This window comes from Sphaerodactylus townsendi, linkage group LG05, assembly GCF_021028975.2.
Source record: "Sphaerodactylus townsendi isolate TG3544 linkage group LG05, MPM_Stown_v2.3, whole genome shotgun sequence".
NCBI lineage: Eukaryota > Metazoa > Chordata > Lepidosauria > Squamata > Sphaerodactylidae > Sphaerodactylus > Sphaerodactylus townsendi.
Window position 1 is genome coordinate 41,960,522 of NC_059429.1, and position 24,141 is coordinate 41,984,662.

The 24,141-nt window shown below is 41.9% G+C and overlaps 1 protein-coding gene across 1 annotated transcript in view; it reads right to left on the reverse strand.

Moving 5' to 3' along the window:
* Positions 1-20,491, reverse strand: part of DPYD (dihydropyrimidine dehydrogenase) — a 652,845-nt gene extending 632,354 nt beyond the window's left edge. Inside the window, exon 1 of the mRNA XM_048497540.1 lies at positions 20,400-20,491. Coding sequence (XP_048353497.1) covers positions 20,400-20,438 — 39 coding nt within the window. The 5' untranslated portion in view covers positions 20,439-20,491. The remainder of the gene's footprint in view (positions 1-20,399) is intronic.
* Positions 20,492-24,141: the final 3,650 nt, after the last annotated feature.

Consider the following 24,141-nt stretch of genomic DNA (forward strand, 5'->3'; position numbering starts at 1 on the left):
CAAACATTCAAATAGTTCACCTGCAGCAATCTGGAAATGAGACTGAGAATCCAGCAAGTATGTCTGGAGAAGAAGAGTGGGTAGAATGTACTGGACCTGCATAATCCATTTTTTTTGTCAACATTCCCATTGTGCTGGATCTGTAGCCTTTCACTTCTTCAGCCTCCCTCTCCAACCTATCTCCAGCCATCTGGTCAGGACACAGTCCCAAGAAGCACCCCCCCATACACACACACACTTATCAGTTTAGAAAACCCTACAAGGTCACCATAAGACAGCTTTGACTTGACAGCACTTTACACACAGAGAGTTATGAAAAGTTGCAGCACCTTAGATCGTCTCAGCAACTCTACCTGTCCCCATCCTCCCACTACTAGACCCAGGATGTCCTAAGCCTGCTTTAAACAGCTCATTTTCCATTAATATTCTGTGATGACAGTCCTCCTATGCCTCATAAAACACAGTTTTCTAAACTTCAATCAAACTGATCAAAAATAAAACTGTGTACTTTTACACTGAGAAGCAGAAATGTAATAGTAATGGGAAACATCAATTATCCTGCTGTTTGTTGAAAGTTAACTCTGCCAAGAATGTAAGGTCCAACAAATTCCTCTCTGGCCTTACAGACAATTTCAGGCTCCATAAAGTGGAAGAGGCAACAAGGGGATCAGCTATTTTCAATCTGCTCCTAACCAACAATGATGACATATTAGTAAAGTGGAAATGGTAGGATCCTTAGGTGAGAGTGACCATGTTCTCTTGTAGTTTGTTACACCGTGAAAAGGGGGTTCCAGGCATAGTCAGACACACATTCTGGACTTTGAGACAGCTGACTTCAGTAAACTTAGGAAACTACTTGATGTGATCCCATCGCAAAGAATACTAAAAGAAGAGGAAGTGCATGATGGATGGGAGTTTCTTAAAAGTAAGATCTTAAAGGCACAATTTCAAATAGTTCCAATGAGGAGGAAAAATGGGAGGTGTCTAAGGAAACCAGGAAGGATGTCCAAAGAACTTTCAGCTGAGCTGAGATTTAAAAGGAACATGTACAAGAAATGGTAAAGGGGGGAAATCACCAAAGAGGAATTCAAACTAATAGCCAGGATGGGTAGGGAGAAAGTCAGAAAAGCTAAAGTACAGAATGAGCTCAAGCTTGCTAGACAAGTTAAAAAAGACTTTTTCTGTTATGTATATAGCACACGGAAGAAAAAGGATATTGTAGGGTCACTGTGAGAAGAAGGAAATGGAAAAATGCTAACAGGGAATGGAAAAAATGAAGAACTACTCAACACTTTTGAGTAGTCTTTACCCAAAAGGAAAACAGTGCTCAACCAGGAGAAATGAAACAGAAGATGCAGTAGAAGAAATTCAGCATAGAATAAATAATGAGGTAGTACAGGAATATCTGGCTACTCTAAATGAATTCAAATCTCTAGAGCTTAGAACTTGATGAATTACATCCAAAGGTACTAAAAGAAGAACTAGCAGAAGTAATCTCAGAACCACTTGCAATAATCTTCAAGAGTTCCTGGAGAGCAGAAGTCCCAGCAGAATGAAGGAGGGTTAATGTTGTCCCCATATTCAAAAAGGAAAAAAGAAGTCCCAAATACTTACCGCCCAGTCAGCCTAACATCAATACCAGGGAAGATTCTAAAGCAGATTATTAAACTGTTTGTAAGCACTTACAAAGTAATGCTGTGATCACTAAAAGTCAACATGGTTTCTCAAAAATAAGTCATGCCAGAGTAATCTTATTTTTTAAAAAATAAAATGACAAGCATGGTAGATGAAGGGAATGCTGTGAATGGAGTATAACTTGATTTCAGTAAGGTCTTTGACAAGGTCCCCCATGACAATCTTGTAAACAAGCTAGTAGAATGTAGACTAGACAAAGCTACTGTTAGATGGACTGACCAAATCCAAAGAGTGCTCACCAATGGTTCATCTCCAACCTGGAGGAGTAGTGGGGTGCCGCAGGGCCCAGTGTTATTCAAGGACGATGGAATCAAATCGGCTAATCAAATCTGAAGATGACACCAAATTAGGAGGGGACAGGATCAGAGGACAGGATCAGAATTCAAAATGACCTGGGCAAATGAGAGAGCTGGGCCATAACTAATAAAATGAATTTCAACAGAGATCAATATGAGATACTTCACTTAGGCAGAAAAAATGAAATTCACGTATATAGGATGGGCGATATCTGGCTTGGCAACAGTACATGTGGAAAGTATTTGGAAATTTTAGTATACCACAAACTGAAAATGAGTCAGCAGTGTGGTGCAGCAGCCAAGAAAGCCAATGCGATTCTGGGCTACATCAACAGCAGTAAAGTGTCTAGTGCGGTATATTTTGCAATGGTCAGACTTCACCTGGAAAATTGTGTCCAGTTCCGAACATCGTAATGCAAGGATATTTACAAGTTGGAATGGGTCCAGAGGAGGACAACCAAAATGGTAAAAGGTCTGAATTCCATGTCCAATGAGGAGCAGGTTAGGGAGTCAGGTATGTTTAGTCTGGGGAAGGAAGGTTAAGGCCATGTTTAAATATCTGAAGGAATGTTATGTTGAAGAGGTAGCAAACTTATTTTCTGATGCTCCAGAGACTAGGTCAAGAAGCAATTGGTTCAACGTACAGGAAAAGAGATTTCACCTAAACATTAGGAAGAAATTCCTGACAATAACAGCTGTTCGACAGTGAAATACATTGCCTCTGAGGGTGGTGGAGTCTTCTTCTTTGGAGGTTTTTAAACAGAGGTTGGATGGCCTTCTGTTAGGAGTGCTTTTATTGTGTATTCCTGCATGGCAGGGGGTTGGACTTGATGGCCCTTGTGGTCAATTCTGTGATTCTAGACAGGCTTCTATTTATAACCATGATGGGTGGAGGATGGAACGCTGCCTTGGTTCAGTGCAGACAAGTTTCCAATTCTGTTCCCTTTTGTTCTACATTCCTCACAACTTTGTGGGCACCGTTAGGCAGGCAGGGCTTTTATAACCTGCCACTTCACATTAACTACTCATTGTCACCCTTAGTCAGGGATGATGTCATATCTTTCACACAAGGAGTACAACTTCCTCCTGGAGGTTCTTCGATGAGGTCTACAGCATTGAACTTCATTTGTAAACAGAAGTACAATACTGAAGCCGTATCCACAGATTTTTATGCACACTGGGCTATTGCTATGCTATCATCTCTGTGTAAAAAAAAGTATTTTCTGACGCCAGGTTGGGTAGTAATTCCTTGTCACCAATATAAGTAGATTATAAGTCAGTATTGGATTTCTTCCCCTCCCCTTCTGTGCTCTTGATCTTTAGGGCTGCCAGAGTCTTGCTGAGGAGATACTACCGTAATAACACTCATTTTTGAAGAAGCACACTGCCTGCTCAGGTACCTGCACCTCTTCACCATCCTCCTCATTCTCAGAGAGGAAATTGCCTTCCTCTCTGGAGTTTGAGTAACTATCAGGTTCCCTGAGACTTTGTTTGTCACGACTGGGTAGGTGTCTTTTAAGTGCAGCCTTAGTCAGTCAGGGTCTATCCCCCTCCTCTAGAATCAGGGACGCTGGGGGATGTGAGGGAAGGACTCTAGAATCCAAACCTGGGATGCCCTGTTGGATCAGAGAGACTACTTGTTCTTACAAGATGGAAGGATATCTTAATGCTGGGGGATCCATAATATCAAGGGGATCTTTTCAGTCAAGTATGCACCTTAATGGGGACTATGCACTAGGGTTAGGACACACTCCAAGAAAATACAGATACCCACATTGGAGGAGAGGAGAGCTTAGCTAACAACTACAACTGTCTTTAGCCATGCAGATAGAGAGGCCACGACATAGCCAGCAGCCTCATAAAGCAACTGGGGCTGGAGACTGGAACACTGGCCTCACACCAGCATGCTGATATCACTTCCAGTAAAAACCAGAAATGACACCACGTGACACTATAGGATTTACGAAAGCTCCAAAGTAAAACGATAGAGTTTTTCCAAATCCTAGAACATTCATGTCACTTCCAGATTAGAGCCCTGGTATAATGCCAGCTTCACCCCAATTTCCCCTTCCATGGAGCTTCTCATGGGAGCTTCAGGTGACACCAGGTAACACAACAGGTTGCAGGGAGGTATCCTACAAAGCAAGAGACCTGGTAACCTTAACAGCAGGTCTTTTATGTTTAATATGTTTAATAAATATGCAGCCTTTATTTTAGCTTTGTGGATCTATGTGCAACAGCTGGCATACAAACTAAGAGCATTCAACCACAACTCAACAGCAAATGAACGTGCAACTATGGGCAATTTTATCCGCTCTGCATGAGAGAAGCCCTTTTAAAAGCCAAATCAATTTTTTTTCAGTCACAAATTTTCCACTCTTTTGCCAAATTAAATGCTTGCCAAAACCTGCATTGGGTTGAACAAGGATGATGTACAATGTGGTTTAGCACTGTAATAGAAAGGAATTAAACTGTATGCTAATAAAAGGGAGGGAGTTGCTAGGCAACCAGGGGGTGGAAAGCAGCTTTTGTTTTGAAGCCTCTGATGCTGAAGGGTTAAACACAATCTGCTCTTTTTCTTCTGAACTTTTTCAGCCATACATCATATTCTATGGGCAACATAGGATGGCTTTGTCCCAAAAACAAGACTTTATTTATTCAAAATACTACTCTCTGGCTCTTCAAACAAACGTTTGAAAATCATAATGGTGGTTTTAAAAAAAACACGGAATACCAAGCCTCTTCAAACATTATTGCCTCCATGCAAAGGCCACTCAAACATAATTCTGTGTTGCAGCACTTTACATGGAATAAGGCACACGGATACTCCCAATCAGATGAAGAACAAACACACCAAGGTCAATGACCACCAGCAAAATCTGAAGCTGAGGTTTGTGGCACTCTTCATGAGGGAGCCAATTGGCCATGCTGGCAGGGGCTGATGGGAATTGTAGTCCATAACATCTGGAGTGCCAAAGGTTCACCACCACGGACCTATGTACTAAAAATTACACTAGCTGTTTAATGAAAACATATTTATTAGTTCACCTTTTCCCCACATAATTGGAACCCGGCATGGGTAACAACATCAGTACAATTCTAGAATTCTAGAAATTCTAGCACAATGTGCTAGAATTCTAGCACAATTCTAGAAAACAGAATTGAAACAAAGCAAACCCAAGTTTTACAGGGTTTATCTGAAAAACAAAACAAGGTCAGGTATCTTGAGCCAAAGGCTTTTGTAAAGAGTTTTGTTTTCAGAAGATCTGAACTTGTAAACAGATGCAGATTTTGGAATTTCTTCCAAAAGCCTATTCCATAACAAGGGTGGCCACAGAAAAAAGCAATGAGCTAGCAACAGTGGGATATTATTGCAAAGCAGCTAGAAGAACAATAACACATTATTGTGCTGAAAGAAGCCATTGCACAGGATCATATCAGGAATGTTGGTCCTTCAGGTATATCAGCCATACATGTGAGGATATTTAAAGGGAAGTGCCAATACCTTAAACTTGTCTCAGAAGCCAACAGGTAGTCGATGCAAAGATTTAAGATGGAGGCAATATGATCCCTTGTTTTGTCTTGGCCAAGCTTTTTCATATCTCCAGTTTTTACCACTACTCATTTCCTTTCTACTGCATTTAGCACCAATTGTATTTTCTAAGTCATCTTCAAGGGCTGCCCCACTTAGAGTCTTACAATAGTCAGACTGAGAATATTGCAACATGGAACAAAGTTGTCAGATCAGCTGTCTGCAAGTCGAGGGAAATCTTGGCCCTCTCCGCACACACAAGGCGACTCAAGTTTGACTCGTGTTCCCGGAAATCGTTACCTGAGCTCGACTCCTCCATTTCTCCACACAGCAGCTGACTCATGTCTCCAGAGCCAAGTTCAGAGGGCGGGATTACCTCCTCGTGTCTTCCGCTCCTCATTCCCAAATGGCTGCTGTTCCATGGCGGGAAACGTGAGTGCGCGTCCCTTTTTTTCCGTTTACCGATGTAGGAGCTATGTATGAGGATTTTTTTAAGGAGTGCTTCTGGCTGCCGCCACGAGTCTCCCGTTCTGTGCATGGCCAAAAATACTGCACTGTGATTGGCTGGCTGGCAGAGTTGAGGCAAGGGAGATTACGAACTCTGCCAGCTTCGACTTGAGTGCAACCCGAGTTCGCCAGGAAATTGCACCTCCCAGTTGAGCTCAAAAATTTAACGGTGAGAGGGGGGTGAGTCGAGTCAGACACGAGTCCAATGCTACGGCTGTGCGGAGTACTTGGGTGGGACCCAAGTTGAACTAAGGTGCGGAGGGGCCCCTTATGAGCTGTTATGTGTTGGTAAAATTTACATCTACAGGAACCACGTTACACACGAGGCAGTGGCTATTTGATTTCAAACCAATGTAATATAATTCAAGCAAATTTGTTAAATCTTAATTTCTGTAACACCTTTTGTGATTTTATCGGAATGATCCGAGAACATATATACAAAAATATACACAAAATACTTTCTTTCTAAAATCTTCTAACTGTGGCTTTCCAATCATAATTTAATAACTAAATACAGTACATTCATGAATTAGTATCATTCACAAACGACAAAGTCATTCATAACAATATTGTTGTCAAAATAAGTACTCTGTGATATAAGCAAGGTCTTTCAAAAAAATTTTTACAATAAATATTCCAGAAGAGCAGATAAGCTGAATGTTGTGTCTGGAGGTGTCCATATAAAAGGCACAGCACAAAAGAGGATGCCCTCCAAAAGAGTCACAAACAATTCTTTAGGAACATAAACTTCTACTAAATGTCCAGTACTAATGCAACGTTTTTGACAGGCGTGTTCTTCTTCAGAGTTATGATAAGTAGTATACGCATCAATTAGGTCAATACCGAAGGTGCTAGCTACTCTGTAGTGAGCTGAATAAATACCCTTCTTTGGTTCAAGTGTTTTCCCACTGGTTTCTAAACGCTGCAATTTTTAATCTCTCTACACACTAACCTGAAATCACTACTTTCCAGCTGAAGAACTCAAAGGAAAGACACTAGCATGCAAGTGTTGAATTAGAATTCATCAAGAACTTGGATACCATCTCTCAAAGGAGAAAGATTTGGGGTTTACTATTTCAATTTGTTTTTAATTGGGAATGTTTTCAAACCACTATTAAAGCTACCTTGAACCACAAAGAAAGACAAGGTAAAAATGTTTTAATAAATAAGGACTTGACCTGGGATTCCTCAGTTACTTTACAGGTGTTAATCAATGATAATACAATTCCTCTGGTACCGCAAAACTTGTTATGATACTCTCACCCTATACCTCCTGCATTTCATGGCCTCTGGCCCTTGCATTTATAACTGTTTTATAATGTGGCATACAGATGCCTGCCTATTAAGGATACCTGACAAAAGTGGTCTCTAGTCGGTGCGCATAAACCTTGCAGCATTTTAAAAACCACTACTAAGCTATGGACTGCAAGGACGTAGGTAAGGGGAGGGTTCTCGGGTTCAAACCCCCTGCCCTTGCATGTCCGAAGCTCTGCCCTCCATTCGTGAATTTTTTTGTATTTTTAATGTGTTTTGTGTTTTGGCCTACAGGGGGTGCTTTGCTTAGGTTAGCAACACCGAAATTTCAGAGATTGTTTGGGAGACTCTCCTGATGAAACTACCCAGGTTTGGTGAGGTTTGGTTCAGGGGGTCCAAAGTTATGGACTCCCACAGGGGGTACCCCATCCCCCATTGTTTCCAATGGGAGCTAATAGAAGATGGAAGCTACAACTTTGAGGGTCCTTAACTTTGGGCCTCTTTGACCAAACTTCACCAAACCTGGGTAGTATCATAAGGGGAGTCTCTTACTGATACCACCCAGGTTTGGTGAAGTTTGGTCAAGAGGGTCCAAAGCTATGGACTCCCAAAGGGGGTGCCCCATCCCCCATTGTTTCCAATGGGAGCTAATAGAAGATGGGGACTACACTTTTGAGGGTCCATAACTTTCGACCACCTGAACCAAACTTCACCAAACCTGGGAAGTTTCATAAGAGGAGTCTTCTAAAGATACCCTGAAAGTTTGGTGCTGCTAGCTTAACAATTTCACTCCTGACAGCAGGCACTCCCCAAATTTCCCCAGATTCTCCTTTTAAATCCACTCCCTCTGGCATGAATTTAAAGGGAGAATCGGAAGACCCCAGTTTAAACATTGAAAGTGATGCTGTTTCACGGTACGGGATAATCTACCCCAAAACAGCATCACTTTCAATGTTGTTTTAACTGGGTACCCCAGATTCTCCCTTTAAGGTGAATTTAAAAAGAGAATTTGGGCTCTCTAGCTTAAAAACCATTGAAAGTGATGCTGTTTGGGGGTGGATTCCAGCATCACAGCAGCCACCCAAGGGGCGGGGGGGGGGGCAAAACTCAGATTTTGCACAAGGCTCCATTTTCCCTAGCTATGCCTCTGCCCAGAGGGGAGGGCAGAAGAGACTGCCGGCTGGGAGCCCACCTGGTGGGGAGCAGGGGAAGGCAGGGCAGGGGAGTCTGCTGTCCTTGGCCTTGGAGAGTTGCTTTTATAAGCACTGGGGCTGAAGGCAGGGCTTGGGGAGGCGTGGCCATGCCCGGGCGTGAGGGGGCATGGCCCTGTCCCCCAACCCCCCCCCCCAAATTCTATACCTACATCCCTGGTGGACTGTATTCCTCTTGCTGCTGTCAGTTGTACAGAAGGTATGTAACATCCAGCTAGAGAGGAACAAAGAGGAGAAAGAGCCCAAGTGTTACCATAATTCAACATTCAGATGTTCTCTTGTTCTACTACTAATCACAACTGTATACCTCCATGTCTCTAAAGGGTTTACCTGGGCTCCTGAAAGATATTCATAAAATAAATAAATCAATTTTGAGATATTTGGAACTCTTCCAATAATTTTCTGGAGGCAACTAAACAAGGTCTCTTGCTACAGAGACCAGAACACACTGACTTCATCAGGAATCTGATGCTTATCAGAGTGCACATTTTTAAAAAGCTTGCTACAAACAGACCTAATACTACTAGCCAGGAAAGATTGCCTTTCAATGAATAAGAAGACTCCCAGAGGGTCATCTTGGATCAAGGACTTAATGAAAATGTGTCACTATGGAGGACAGCAAACTATCTATGACAGGAGAAAAATTGCCAAAAAGTTGAAGCAATCTGGATGATCTTTTCCAACTACCTTGGGAATGTCATGTTATCCATATATCTTGGTCCAAACCAGAGGCAGGGACATAAATAAAAAGAAATCAAAGGTGCAGCAACAGATACAACCTGGCAACATAACAAACTGACATCCCATATTTTATGAGCAAACAAATGAAGTCATAGACAAAAGGACACGTATACTAAGCTGCAAAACAAAGAAATAAAGACCTACACGAAGGAACTTGCTGCATCAGAAAACCTGAAGAGCAAGAATCATGATTTTTAGAAAACTTTTTTTAAAGTCTGCTCAACTATGGGGGGGGGGTGCAAATCTGATTATGGAGACAACCTGGGGCTGCGCTAGCGAATTTGACCTCCCCTGGGCACTTACCCTAGCAGAGGTGTAAATCTGCTGGTGGGCAGATGCTGCAGCCCTCCATGGTGGCCAGACATGACTCCTGTACCCCCCACAGCCTCCACTGGCATAGCAGGGGCATCCCAGAGGCCTGGTCGGGAGTGGGGGATGGAGCCAATATTAATAATTAAATATGTGGAATTCGCCTGCTGGGACATCTGCACAGGGGCTTGGGCTTACACCACCCTTTTGGGCGACATAGACTCATAGAGCCCAATGGATGGCTTTTTTGGTAGTGGGGAGGCTTTTTTGTTTTTCTGCCTCCCTGCCCTGCTGAGAAGCCTTCTTGGAGGTGCTGAGGCATCTCAGAAACAGTGCTGCATTTCACTGCCTGGGGCTCTAGATTGGGCTGCCCATCATTTAAACCTTTCTATTAGTTTCCAAAGATCAAAACCCACTGGATTTATGCAGAAAAAGCAGAACAGAAACATTGTATTTGGTAGTCACTAGACCACCTAGATGAATGGGAAGGGAGGGGACCCCACACAAAAAGACAGCAGCTAATGGAACACTTTCTGTTGAAGGTGGACATTTCTTCTAATTTTGTATTCATTTTCTTAAAGAAGAAAAATCCTAAAACCAAAAATGGCATTCCATTATTTTAAGCTAGCCATGAGAATGCAAAACTTTAAGAAAGAGCCAACACCAATTGTAGAGATAAAAAGGTAAAGCAATGCTGTTAGGGGAGTCACTACCACATGATTTTAAGAGAGATCGCTTTATGTCTGGAATGTTAACGTATTAATTTCCTCCCAATTAAAACTTGAGAACATGGGTAAAGATCATTCTCTAGAAGAGCAATATTCCATAAAATACAAATTTGATCTTATTACACAACAGACTCATGTTTAAATAGGTTATGAGAGCGAGTCATGAGATATTTCAGCATTTATGTACTAGTATAGGGGCCACAATGAAATGTAATTGATTGTAACCAGCCCAGAGATTCTTACACTTTGTCATACCAAATATCAACAAATCAGTCACACAGTCCTAGCCTGACAAGACACAACTGGGGGGGGGGGGGGGCGGAACCTGCATCAGCTAGCAGGGCTCACCTTGCACTAAATATAGAAGTTGCAACATGCTTGAAAGTTATGGAGGGCAGCTCCAAGAAAAATAATGAATGCCTGCGCACAAATGGGAGGAATGAAACCGTTCCCCCACTTTACACATTATTTTTAAGAATATTGTAGTCCAGGAACATCTGGAGTGCCATAGGTTTGCCACCACTGTTCTAGGCTCTTGCAACTATCTTTGCATCATTTCCACAACTGTAATGTGTAGTTGAAAGGTGTCAACATGATGTCATTCCATTCATGACTTTCTGTGTCCTTTAGCTGGCTGAAACTTGCAGTCAAAGAAAAGGTATTATTTTTCCAGTTTCATCTGCCAAAAATTGACCAGGAGATGTAAATTGATGATGCCCACATGCCCCTAATAATGTGTATTTTGGGAACTTGTCTCCAAGGACCATTAGGCATTTCAAAGCTTTTTTTTTAATTAAAGCATTCCCCATTGAACTCAATGTTGAAGGCAACACATCTCTCTTAGGATTAGAGAACAACTTTTCTAATTAATGTTATCCTTTCAGAACTGGATAAGGACAGAGTAGTCCATTGATGGTGTTTTAGTAAGAATGTATTATTCCACTTGGTTTGGTTTCTTATTCTGGTCTCTTACTAGATCAAGATCACTTTTTTAAAATCACTGAACACTAGGTGAGCATCATGTCATTGAAAATTTCTCACTGAAATAAATATGATTCAGTTTCAAAGAAGCATGCTTAGAACCAAGTCTAACATTTCATCCCCATTTGCAGCATTTGGACTGATGGGAAGAAGAGAATTTAAAATTTATGCAAGTAGGAGTGGAGGCTAAATCCCCTCATGCTTCTTGTCGTCCCCCACCCTTAATTATTTTCAGCTGAGTATTTTTTCTAGTTCAGTAAACCTTACTGAGATCAAGGGCATTTAAAACAGTTTTTAAAAGAAAAGTCTTGGCTGGGAGGGTTGCTGGTCCAGCACAGCAACACACATGGTCTGGGTGCTGACACCAGTTTGATTTGTTACAAGCTGTAGATATAAAACAAAACTCTGGTAAGTCCCATTGAGTTCAGTGGGATTAAAGAATACTGGCATTCTTGGGCTGTCATTGGATTTTGCCAGTTGTCATAACATGTTTTACACTGTAAACTATCAAAAGTCAAGCTGCAGCACTAAGTTCTTAAAATGTCCTCTCAGCTGAAATGGTAGGAAAACACATCTTCTTCAAAACAGTGCAATCCAGTGCAGAGTTATTATAGTCTCAGCTTATTGAAAGTAACTGCATAGGCTCCAACTGTTAACCTACCAGCAAGTTCTATGAAGTATATCCCATTCAGTTATTCTACTCTAACCCCACTGATTTCAAAGTGTTTTGACTGAAGTCATTTGGAGCAGCGTAGCATTGTATGTGAAGCACCAAACTTTCAGTTATGGACATAGGCTTCTTCCCCAGAACAACCAAAACCCCAACACATAATAAAAACACATCTTTAAAACCATTTAAACCAAGCAAAACACATAACACAAACAACTAAAATCTATCATATTCAAAACAATAAAATACACAAACAGAATAAAAGCAAACAAAAACAAAATTAAAAACAGGGCAGGAATGAAGGTTGACTGAAAAAAATTCTCACTGGTAGAAGATGGAAACAGAAGGGGACAGTTCAAATACTTTCATACTTCAACCAATAATGCCCTTTCTCAGGTTGCCACCCACCTAATTTCAGGTGACAGTACCTGAAGCACAGCCTCAGAAGATAGCTCTAGAAGTTCATAAGAAAGTAGGTGTTCCTTCAAGTCTGCTGATTCTAAACTATGTAGGGCTTTGAAGCCAAGAACAGCACCTTGAATGGTGTCCAGAATCAAATTGGTAGCTAGAGTACATGGGCCAAGACTGAAATAATATGGTCCCTTTGATCTACTCCAGTCAATATATCATGCAAGCCATCAGTGAAAATCTGCCTCACATGCCCATTTGTCTGTCCAGACAACCATAAACAGGACTTTTTTCATTAATGGTCCTTCATTTATAGAATGTCCTTCCCTTTGAAGCTCAGCTAGTGCCTATTTATTTTAGACACCTGGCCAAAACATTTCTATTCACCTACCCTTTTAAATCTAGGGTTAATTTTTTTACACTATGTAAAATCTGGAAACTTGTTTTAAGCCATCTGTGGTCTGTTTTTATAATCAATTTTTACACTGGGCTGGGGCTGGCTTTCAATTAGTAGTTTTAATGTTTTGTTTTTGTTTTGTAAGCCACATCAGGCAGGTTCCTGAAGAGGTATCATAAAAATGTTCTAAATGAATAAAATATTAAATCCTGGCTACATCATTCCACATCAGCTGAAGTTTCCAAACCGTTTTCAAGGACAACCCCATGCAAAGAGCATTGCAGTGATCTAATCTAATTTAGATGTAGCCAGAGCATGCACCAAAGTTGCCATATCCTTTCTCCCCAGAAAAGGCAACAACTGGGTAATCAGTTGAACAATGGCCACAGCTGCCATCCAGAAGTGGGATCCAGCAGGTTCTCACCAGTTCCCAAGAGTAGGTTACTAATTATTTGTGTGTGCCGAGAGGGGGTTACTAATTGGGTCTGCTTTTCCGTTAGAAATTCCATTAGGTCCAAAAATCATAAAGTCCTGTTGTTTCCTATGTGGCTGGTTAGCGAAGATAGAAAACGGGATAATTCTCCCTGTTGGGCTGTTTTAAAAACATGTTTTAGAAATATGGTAAAGTTCCTTGTTTAAGGAAAGTATCCTCCTTTTGATTTCTAGAAACAAAATTAAGTATTTGAAAGTATTAAGTATTTGACAGGCAGTCAATTAGAGGAGAAGTAGTTGTTTCTGTTGGCAGTAGAAGATAGGACTTGCTATAATGTGTTTAAATTATGGACAGAAAGATACCAGCTGGAAATTAGGAACTTTTTTTACAGTAAGAGTTTTTTACAGTAACAGATAAATTATTAATGCCCCGCCGCCGGAATGCCTGCCCCCGCCCTTGCCGTGCCGCGCCCCATTGGCGCTACGCCACTGTTTGAATCCCACCACCATAGGAACCTGTTACTAAAATTTTTGGATTCCACCACTGCTGCCATCTACTTATCTATCTAAGAGCACCCCCAAACTAGAGCCCTGTTATTTCAAGAGGAAAGAAACCCTATCCAGAATTATGACACTTTTAAGTCCTGGGTCGGACTTTCCACTCAACTGTAGCAATTCTATCTTGTCAAGATCATGCTTCAGTTTAGTAGTCCACATCTACTCCAAAACTGCATCCAGGCACCCATTCAAGATTTCTACAGTCTCCCCAAGATCAGTCAGACTTGCAAGATAGAGCTGCATGGCATCCGCATATTGATGACAACCCATCTCAAATCTTTAGATAATCTCATTCAGTGTTCTTATGCAGATGCTGAAAAGCCCAGTAATCATTTTTTCCTTGTGCAAGCCCAATTTTAATAAACAGACCAGAGTCATAACTGGGGGGAAGGGGGAATTAATTTTAATGAAGTTATAATAAACTTAAATAACTACAGTCTTAACTGGGAGAGGGCAATTAAGGGTGCTGAACTACAAAAAGACCATCCCAGAAGGATAGCCATATTAGTTTGATGTAGAAGGGCCTTCTGAGGCTATCATATTTACTAAAACAAAAACGTACAAAAATTATAAAAATTGCATAAATATTAGAGTGTTCATGAATTCTGGCCAGGAAAGGGAAATACAACTCAAGGAACAACTCAAGGAAATACAACTCAAATAAATAAATTACTGGATCTTAACTCATGGAAATGAGTGCAGACATTGGATACAAACTGGTGGTTTTTAACACTGAACTTTGGAATGAAACAGTCTGTCTTAAAAGGACCTTAACAACTAGTGAATAGTAACTTATACTCACAGAAGAAACAAAACAACTGCTTGGAAAACTAACTATATCCACAGATCATTTGGCAAGGCAACCAGACATCTACATTCAACTATTTTAAAGTAATGGTCTCTGCTTTACTATTTTTCTAAAGTGATCAAGTCAAAACTATATGTCCAAAGCAAAAAAAAAAAGCTGTAAGATTGTTAAGATGAAAAAATCATAGCACTCTAATAATATCACCAGCTGTGAGCCTAATGAACTACATTTAAGACAGCCGCTATTCCCAGAGGCTGAAAAAAATCACTGCTCATCTTCATGTGCTAATTAATTTAGATGTATGCTTATTTATGATTGTCCATTGCCTAGAACTGAAGCTGTCCTTGAAGGCTAGTCACCATGCACAGAAATGACAGGGCTAACTCAGTAGAAGTTTCTTATGCTCCAAGTCTGCAAGGACTCATTATGGACTTCAAGACTGCATCTACAAAGCTCTTCACAGCTTAATGCCACACATCCAAAAGGTCAATTTGTTCCTAATACCCAGCACTACTCCTGCCATTGGTTGTCAACATCATAGCAGGATGCCTAGCTTGCAATCTCCCACCATTTTGTGAGCATTCCCACACTCCACAACACAATCTGGTGACAATCTGTGGTGACACCCACCCTTTGGTCTGAATATTCCAAAAGTACCAGATTAGAGCTACCCAAGTCTCTTTGAGTTCACTGAAGTTTCCCATGTGATCTCCTCGAAAGTATCTTGTGCAAAATCCTTTCAGTGTTCCCCTAGTGTTACTTTGAGTTCTAGAGTGCAGAACGGGAATACGGCTATGGTCAGTTTTAGGTTTCGGGTTTTTGTTAAAATTTTGGGAATAATTTATGACTGAATAAATTAAATAAAAATAAAAAGTTAGGGTTAAGGCAAGGGCAGGGGCTCAGGCTTCCCTTAATGTTACGTTGAGTCGTAGGGCGCAGTCCGAGAATAGGGCTATGGTCAGTTTTAAATTTCGGGTTCTTGTTACAATTTTGGGAACAATTTATGACTGAATAAATTAAATAAAAATAATAAGTTAGGGTTAGGGTTAAGGTTAAGGTTAAGGCAAGGGCAGGGGCGTACCAAGGCAAATTGGAGCCCTGGGCAAAACCTGAGTTTGATGTCCCTCCCATGGGCAGTCACCCTCCCCCACCGTGACCAAACAATGATTTTTTTCCACCAGGTCGTTTCGAAGTCACCATCACATTATAGAACATGCCCCACCTCACAAATCTGAACACAGCAATGGGCCATGCCACACAGTAGAAATATTTTTTAAACATTTTCAAAATGCTTTCAAAATGTTTTATTACTGCTATGAAAACATTTTATGGTGTTGTATCCAGTCCTCCCAATTGGGGAAAACAGCATCACTTTCAATGTTATTTAAACTGGGGACCCCAGATTCTCCCCTTAAGGTGGATTTAAAAGGAGAATCTGGGCTCCCTAGTTAAAACAAGTGATGCTGGAATCCACCCCCAAACAGCATCATTTTCAATGGTGTTTAAACTAGGGAGCCCAGATTCTCCTTTTAAATTCACCTTAAAGGGAGAAACTGGGGTCCCAAGTTTAACTAACATTAGAAAGCGATCCTGTACAGAATGGATTCTCCTCCACCCTGAAACAGCATCCCTTTCAATGTTTCAACTGGGGACCTCAGATTTTCCCTTTAAATCCATGCCGAAGGGGGTGGATTTAATAATAATAACAATAATAATAACCTTTATTAGGCATTGAGAGAATAAAAGAAAGAAAACAAGCATTGGCAGGAAGGGGGTGGATTTAAAAGGAGAATCTGGGGGAATTTAGGAGGTGCCTGCTGTCAGGGATGCAATTATTAAGATAGCAGCACCAAAATTTCAGAGTATCTTTGTGAGCTCCTACTGATGATACCACCCAGGTGTGGTGAAATTTGGTTCAGGGGGTCCAAAGTTATGGATCCTGAAATGTGTAGCCCCCATCTCCTATTAGCTCCCATTAGAAACAATGGGGGATGGGGCACTCCTTTTGGGAGTCCACAACTTTGGACTCACTAAACCATACCTCACCAAACCTAGGGAATATCATCAGGAGAGTCTCTTGAAAAATCCATGAAATTTTGGGGCTGCTAGCCTAAAAACCACACCCCCTGTAGGCCAAAAACAGAAAAAACACTGAAAATACAAAAAAATCCCACAAACGAACCTGCATTTTTGGCGCCCACCACAAGGGGGTGCCCTGGGCAACTGTCTACTTTGCTCAATGGGAGGAACGTTGGGGCTCTGGCTTGCCTTAGTGTTATGTTGAGTTCTAGGGCACAGACCGAGAATAGGGCTAAGGTCAGTTTCAGGTTTTGGGGTTTTGTGACAATTTGGGAACAATTTATGACTGAATAAATTAAATAAAAATAATAAGTTAGGGTTAGGGTTAATGCAAGGGCAGGGGCTCTGGCTTGCCTTAGTGTTGCGTTGAGTTCTAGGGCGCAGTCTGAGAATAGGGCTATGGTCAGTTTCGGGTTTTTATAACAATTTTGAGAACAATTTATGACTGAATAAATTAAATAAAAATAATAAGTTAGGGTTAGGGTTAAGGCATGGGCAGGAGCTCTAGCTTGCCTTGGTGTTATATTGAGTAAAAGGGCACAGTCCAAGAATAGGGTTATGGTCAGTTTCAGGTTTCAGGATTTTGCCTTAACCCTTGCCCTTGCTTGAACCCCAACCCTAACTTTTTATTTTTATTTAATTTATTCAGCCATAAATTGTTCCCAAAATTGTAATAAAAATAAATAAAAATAAAAATAATGGGTTAGGGCCAAAGGAAGGGTAGGGGCTCAAGCTTGCCTTAGTGCAGTGGTTCTCAACCTTCCTAATACTGTGACCCTTTAATACAGTTCCTCATGTTGTGGTGACCTCCAACCCTAACATTTATCCATTTTTTACAGATGGAGAATGCTGATGCAGAGAGTCTTAGGTGACCCCTGTGAAAGGGTCGTTTGACTCCCAAAGAGGTCCTGACTGCCAGGTTGAGAACCACTGCCTTAGTGTTACGTTGAGTTCTAGGGCACAGTCCGAGAATAGGGCTATGGTCAGTTTCAGAGTTTTGTAACAATTTTGGGAACTATTTATGACTGAATACATTAAATAAAAACAAAAAGTTAGGGTTAGGGTTCAGGGAGGGGCAACGGTTAAGGCAAGACCCCCACACCTGAAACTGACCATAGCCCTATTCTCGGACTGCGCCCTAGAATTCAATGCAACATTAAGGCAACCCAAGCCCCTGCTCTTGCTTTAACCCTTACGCTAACTAATTATTTTTATTTAATTTATTCAGTCATAAATTGTTCCCAAAATTGTAACAAAAATAAATTAAATAAAAATAATAGATTAGGGTTAGGGTTAAGGAAAGCGCAGTGGCTCTGGCTTGCCTATGGAATTCAGCACTCCCTCCTACCACCCCATATAATTTACACCCAATATTTTCCAGAAGCAATCTTTCTTCTGCTATTTGGGTTACAGTACACAGTACATACAACTGGGGACTGCTTTATATTTTTTTCTCAGAATCTATATTTTTAAACTTTTTTTTACATTTTCACGTCTTGGTTATGAGTGTCACAGGACCATTTAGTTGGCCACTTCTGAAAACATTGTGCTAGACTGCAACTGTACAGTAAGGCTGGTTTTAAGCAAGCCATCACAAACCTGAGAGCACTGTTCATCCAGTCCAGATGAATTAACGGACAGATTTGGAACAGCAAACATGAAGTCAGCCTTTTTCAGCCCTACCCACCAAGGCCCACATTCATACAAGCAATAGATGAAGAGCCGGTATGGTGTAATGGTTAACAGAGGTGGACTGCAACCTGGATAATCAGGTTCAATTCCTCACTCCTCCACATGAAACTTGTTGGGTAATCTTAGCTGAGTTACAGTTCTCTCAGAACTCTCTCAGCCCATGCTGAGACAGGCAATAACAAGCCACCCACCAATTTCTCCTGCCTTGAAAACAGTATGAGGTCACCATATATGTGTTGCGACTTGATTGTGCTTTCCACCACCAGTGCAAAATTTAGTGCAGAGAGTACTGCTTTCTTAGTAACCAAACTCAAAACTCCATTTCACAGCAAAATCATCCTCTTGCAATAAGGGGGAATGTATATTGTATATCCCCCAAGAATCTAAGATGTGGCTGCCCCCCCCCCCAGCATTTACACATTTTCCATGGAAATGAAAAAGCTGTTGAAGAGAGAACCTGTATTTCTTTTAAATAATGAAGTTACAGATGTTCTTGAACAGACAGGTAAATTTCTTTACTTGTAATTCTTAAACGTTCTTAACTTTATATTATCAGCACTATGGTTATTTTAATGCTGACTGTCTTATATCTGCTGTGGCTAAGTTTTTAAGAATAGTCTTGTTTAAACTTGTATGCCAGTGAAGGCTCCATATTCAAGAGAGAGCCAAATTCTCATGTAACAAAACAGAAAGGGCAAATTTGATTACAAAACAGATTAACTTTAACAATACACTGCAGAGAAGGAATCCAAAACTGGATGGAGACCATGAAATTCTCATCTCTGAAACAGTTTCAGTGATTATCCAGATTGTCAGGAAATGCTTTTTTTTAAAAAAAAACACTAAAATATTCTGAAATGAACCTTCGAAATGACAACATGCTCCCAGACTTTCTCCTTTTGTTTTGTGAGTTGGGTCCAATCAATAAGCTTGAATTGAATGTATTTTGCTCTTTTTAGGAAAACTGTAGTGTCCTGTTCTCATATGAAACACTCCCAAATTATCATTCACTACATCTAGTCAGAATCTACTCAGAATCAGAATAGCTGGCTCCTTGCATTGCATACCAGACACAAATACACAATCTTACCAGTTTGTGTATATACAGGTGTACCCCCAACTGCTTATAGAAAGTTGGAATACACAATGAGCCCTGGCTAGGACAAGAAAAAAAGCTAACTATAAAATAGTGAGTTCCTTATATCCCGTTCCACATTCGTTACCCCCTTAATCAATTTCTTCTACATTAGTCACAGTCAGAGAGTAAATTCTCAGATCCAATTAAGTAAAGGATGAGCAGTAGTTTCTGTGGGCCAACTTGAAAACAGGGGAAGTACAAATCTAATGTTCAACAGGATTAACCACATAAGTGTTTAACAGAGAGACCACATCAGTGTTTTGTTTATCCAGGACCAACCCTTCCCACTAGGCAGGGGGAGAAAGTTAAACTGACTCAAATTGGTTATGGAACTCTAAGTTATGACAGCTAATTTAGGAGGGAGTGTAGGTTTTCTATCTGGGGGGGTGGGGACATCAGCTGGATTCTCTGCCTCAGGCACTAACATGTCTTGGTGCCATCTCTGTGTTTGTCATTCACCACTGAAATCATTCTCATTTTACAGATGGAGAACAGAGGCCACAAAGCGTTTTTTCCAAAGGCCGTCCTTTGCATCCACAGGTGAACACCCATTGCAAGGACAATCCTCAGACCACTATGGTTGTGAAAAGGGCCTTTTTTTTTTTTACAGGAGAGTGAAATAAAATGGGTGGGTGTTAAAGCACTAGTTGCTAGCTATTTCTAAAATAAAAGCCAGCGTTGAAAAATGCAGGCAGCCCATTGGAAGACCTGCCCCTAATCTCAATTTTGGACGGTCAGCTGCTAATGAAAAAGAAGAGGCGTTTTGCACAGCCCCCAGGGACTCAATGTTTCGCATATTCCCCACGACCTCGTCACCACCAAAGGCTGCCCGTCCCTTTTGGCTGCTGCAGCAGCCGATGCCTGGGTCAAAGTTGGTCTTCCTGGCTTCGCAGAGCGTCTCCTGGGAAGACTCTCCTCACGCCCGTCCCTTTCTCCGCGGCCCTGCAGGGGCGAAGGGGGTACCTCAATATCCACAGGGTCCCGGCTAAGCAAACGGTGCATAGTGTCAGCCGCGTCCTTCCTCCGGTCTGCGCCCCGCTCGTTGTAAGACTCCCGAGCGGCCGAAGGCAAAGCAGTGCGAAGTGAAAGAAAAAGCCCTGGTGGCTAAAGCAGCAACGCTCCGATTGGGGGACACGAAGGGGCGTAGCGATTTCCCCGCCCTCCTCGCTGGCTACTCGCCTGTGCTTGGAGAGAGGATTTCCCCCGATGGCTGAATTAGGGCGCCTCACTTGATTCCGCACGTGCCAGAGCCTGTTTGGAACCGCGGCGAAAGCTGCGCTTGCTGAGCTGTCCCAATAAAGATACGCGTGAGTGCGTCTGCACAAAAACAAACCAGAAAACTCGCGCAGCGAATGAGTGTGTGTTGAAAGGCTCCTGCAGTTTAAATCTGGATCCAAAGAAGCAAATATCCCTCTGCTGAAGTTTTTTTTCCAAGCGCGCGAACGCGTTTCGGGGTCGAGCGACACCCCTGGTGTTTCATTCTGCTTACCTTGCAGCTGTTCAAAATCTGCCAGACAAAAGAGGTGGCCACTAGAACGAGTTGGCAGCTATTACCGCAACGGTGTGTCGGAGGAAAGTTTCACCTGTTGAATTTCTGTTTGTCATACTGAGCATTGGTAGGGAAGATAGGTTGGCTTCACTAAGTAAATGGAGCCCATTCTGGAAGCACCGAAAAGAGAGATGTGTGTGAAAAGACTATTACTGTAACTTGATCCTCCTTTCTCTGAGGAACTGAAGGTGCATACATGAGAGCCAGCCAGTGTTATCCTTACTACAACTCTGTACAGTATACTAGACTGAGGGATCCCATTGCTACTCAACTAGAATTTCTCTGCACATTCACTAAATAGAGATAAGCAATAAAGTGCTGGGTGGCCCCAATAACTGCACAGCCAGTCATCTGCATGGGAATCTATGCACATTAAGTCCAACTCCCTTTTTTAAAGTCTATACAATATATGATTCATTTTGACATATGAAAATAAAAGAAACCCATTTTTATGGAAGTAAAAAAATAGTTATAGAATAATACTTTGTAAGTAAGAGTGTTATAAATATACGTTAGATGTGACTTGCTATTATCAGAATACAGAGGGGTGTGTGTATTTCACACATACGTACGGAAGACTGCAAAGTTCTGATCCTATTATTGTTATGAGTAATGTATATGGTCCAAATGTGGACTCTCCAATATGTTTCATCAATGTTTCAGCCACTTGGTAAATTTTACACATGAACTATCCGTTGGTGGGGGTTAGGATTGCCAGTCCCCATGGAGTGTGGGGGATTCCCTGCTTTGGGCCCTCATCCCCTTGCTAAATTTTAACAATCTAATTTCTGATATATCTTTGGATTTGGGCCAAATGGACAACTTCAAACTTGTCTTTATGGGGCAACGTAAATACATTCACAGTGAATATTATACCTACATCATTTATATTTTACATTCAATTCCTTTCTATATGTGTTGCAGATGTATTCATAAAATTAATACTTTGTTTTGGAAATTTAGGTGGGGCTCCTTACCATCTCAGATTTTTTTTTAAAAAAAGAGTGTGTAACTTCAATTCAATGAAGGAAGATTTGGTTTCCCTGATCTGAGTGTATTTCATCAGCCATACTTGCTGATTTGTGCTAATTATTGGGATTGTTCCTTGCTGCTGGATTGTCCATCCTGGGCTCTTTTGAGACTTCTTGTCTGGTGCCCCTCTCTCAGAGGTATCCGTCAAGGCCTACTTATGCTAGAGTGGATCCCATTCCTTCTGCAATTTCTGAAGCTAGAAAAGAGTAGTGCAGTTTCTGAAGCTAGAAAAGAGGGAGCAGCAGTGGCATAGGAGGTTAAGAGCTCGTGTATCTAATCTGGAGGAACCGGGTTTGATTCCCAGCTCTGCCACCTGAGCTGTGGAGGCTTATCTGGGGAATTCAGATTAGCCTGTACACTCCCACACACGCCAGCTGGGTGACCTTGGGCTAGTCACAGTTTCTTGGAGCTCTCTCAGCCCCACCTACCTCACAGGGTGTTTGTTGTGAAGGGGGAAGGGCAAGGAGATTGTCAGCCCCTTTGAGTCTCCTGCAGGAGAGAAAGGGGGGGATATAAATCCAAACTCTTCTTCTTCTTCCTCTAGTGCATAATGTCATGACAATATAAATACAGTCTATATTCATATGCCAAATGAATAGTATGGACCAATCCAGACCTTAAAATTAGGAAGAATTCTTTTTACAGAAGGCTTGGACCAATGGGGGATTTTTTCACTGGATGAATTGATGGATTAGCCTGGAGTTGACCATCACATGGTCATGACAGGATAAGTAGAGGGCCTACTGCCTACTGCCTAGCCTGTTAGAGATGGTAAATGGTGATCCTTGCTATATTGGTGACCTGGGCCTCCATGGAAAGGGAGGACTCCCAAGGTCACACTGAGGCTTTTAACAGATGCTGCTGGATGTAATGCTGCATCCCCCAAATCTTGGCAGCTGGAAACCCTTGACTGCCCTGACCCAGCCACAGGACCTGCATCTTCGATGAATTTAGCTTCAACCTACTTTTTCCCAACTAGCCAGCCACAGCCTCTAAAAACTGGCCAGCCATCAACGGAACAAGCTAAGTGTCATCAGCTTATTGGTGACAACTCAGCCCAAAACTCTGAACAAGCTGCGCCAGGAACTATTATTATTATTATTATTTATTCGATTTGATAAACCGCCCTACCCCCGAAGGGCTCATGTCTACATGTAGACATTAAATAACATTGGGGAAAGGATAGCCCTTTTTGGCACCCTGTAAACAGATGGCTGCCTCCAGGAAATCCCCCCTCCCATGCATCACCTGCTGTCCCCAGTCCTGGAGGAACGAGGCCAGCCATTTCAAGGCTGTTGCCCAAATTCTAGCATCAGTGAGGCAGTGGGCCAAAAGATCATAACTGACCATGTCAAATGCTTCAGTGAGGTATAGCAACATCAGCAGTGCTGACCCGTGTTGGTCAACCTTCATTCGAAGCTCACCTGTGATGGCGACCAGCATGGTCTTCACCCCATGGCTGGGCCAGAAATCAGACTGGAAGGGATCCAAAACTGGAAGGGATCCAAAACAAAACCTCCAGAAATACCTACCTCCAAAGGTGTCTGTTGTGGGGAGAGGAAGTGAAGGTTTGTAAGCTGCTTTGAGATGCTGTATGGTTGAGGAAAGCAGGATATAAATCCAAACTCTTCTTCAGCAGTGGTGTAGTGGTTAAGACCAGGTGTACTCTAATCTGGAGGAACCAGGTTTGATTCCTGCTCTGCTGCTTGAGCTGTGGAGGCTTATCTGGGGAATTCAGATTAGCCTGAGGGATCTGGGGAATTCAGATTAGCATATGCCAGCTGGGTGACCTTGGGCTAGTCACAGTTCTTCTGAGCTCTCTCAGCCCCACCTACCTCACAGGGTGTTTGTTATGAGGGGGAAAGGGAAGGGAAAGGAGTTTGTAAGCCCCTTTTAGTCTCCTATAGGAGAGAAAGGGGGGATATAAACAGGCAACCCTGCTTCACACCCTTGGATATTTGAATAGGGTCCGTAAGGTGCCCCATCCAGCTACATTTGACTCCAAGAGGAGTACACTTCTATATAGGAATAACAATTGGTTATCAATAGACAAGGCCTGCAGCTTTTCCTAAAACCTAGCTCTGGGAAACTGCCCTGGCTTCTGTCTTGCCTTGCCCTTGTGCA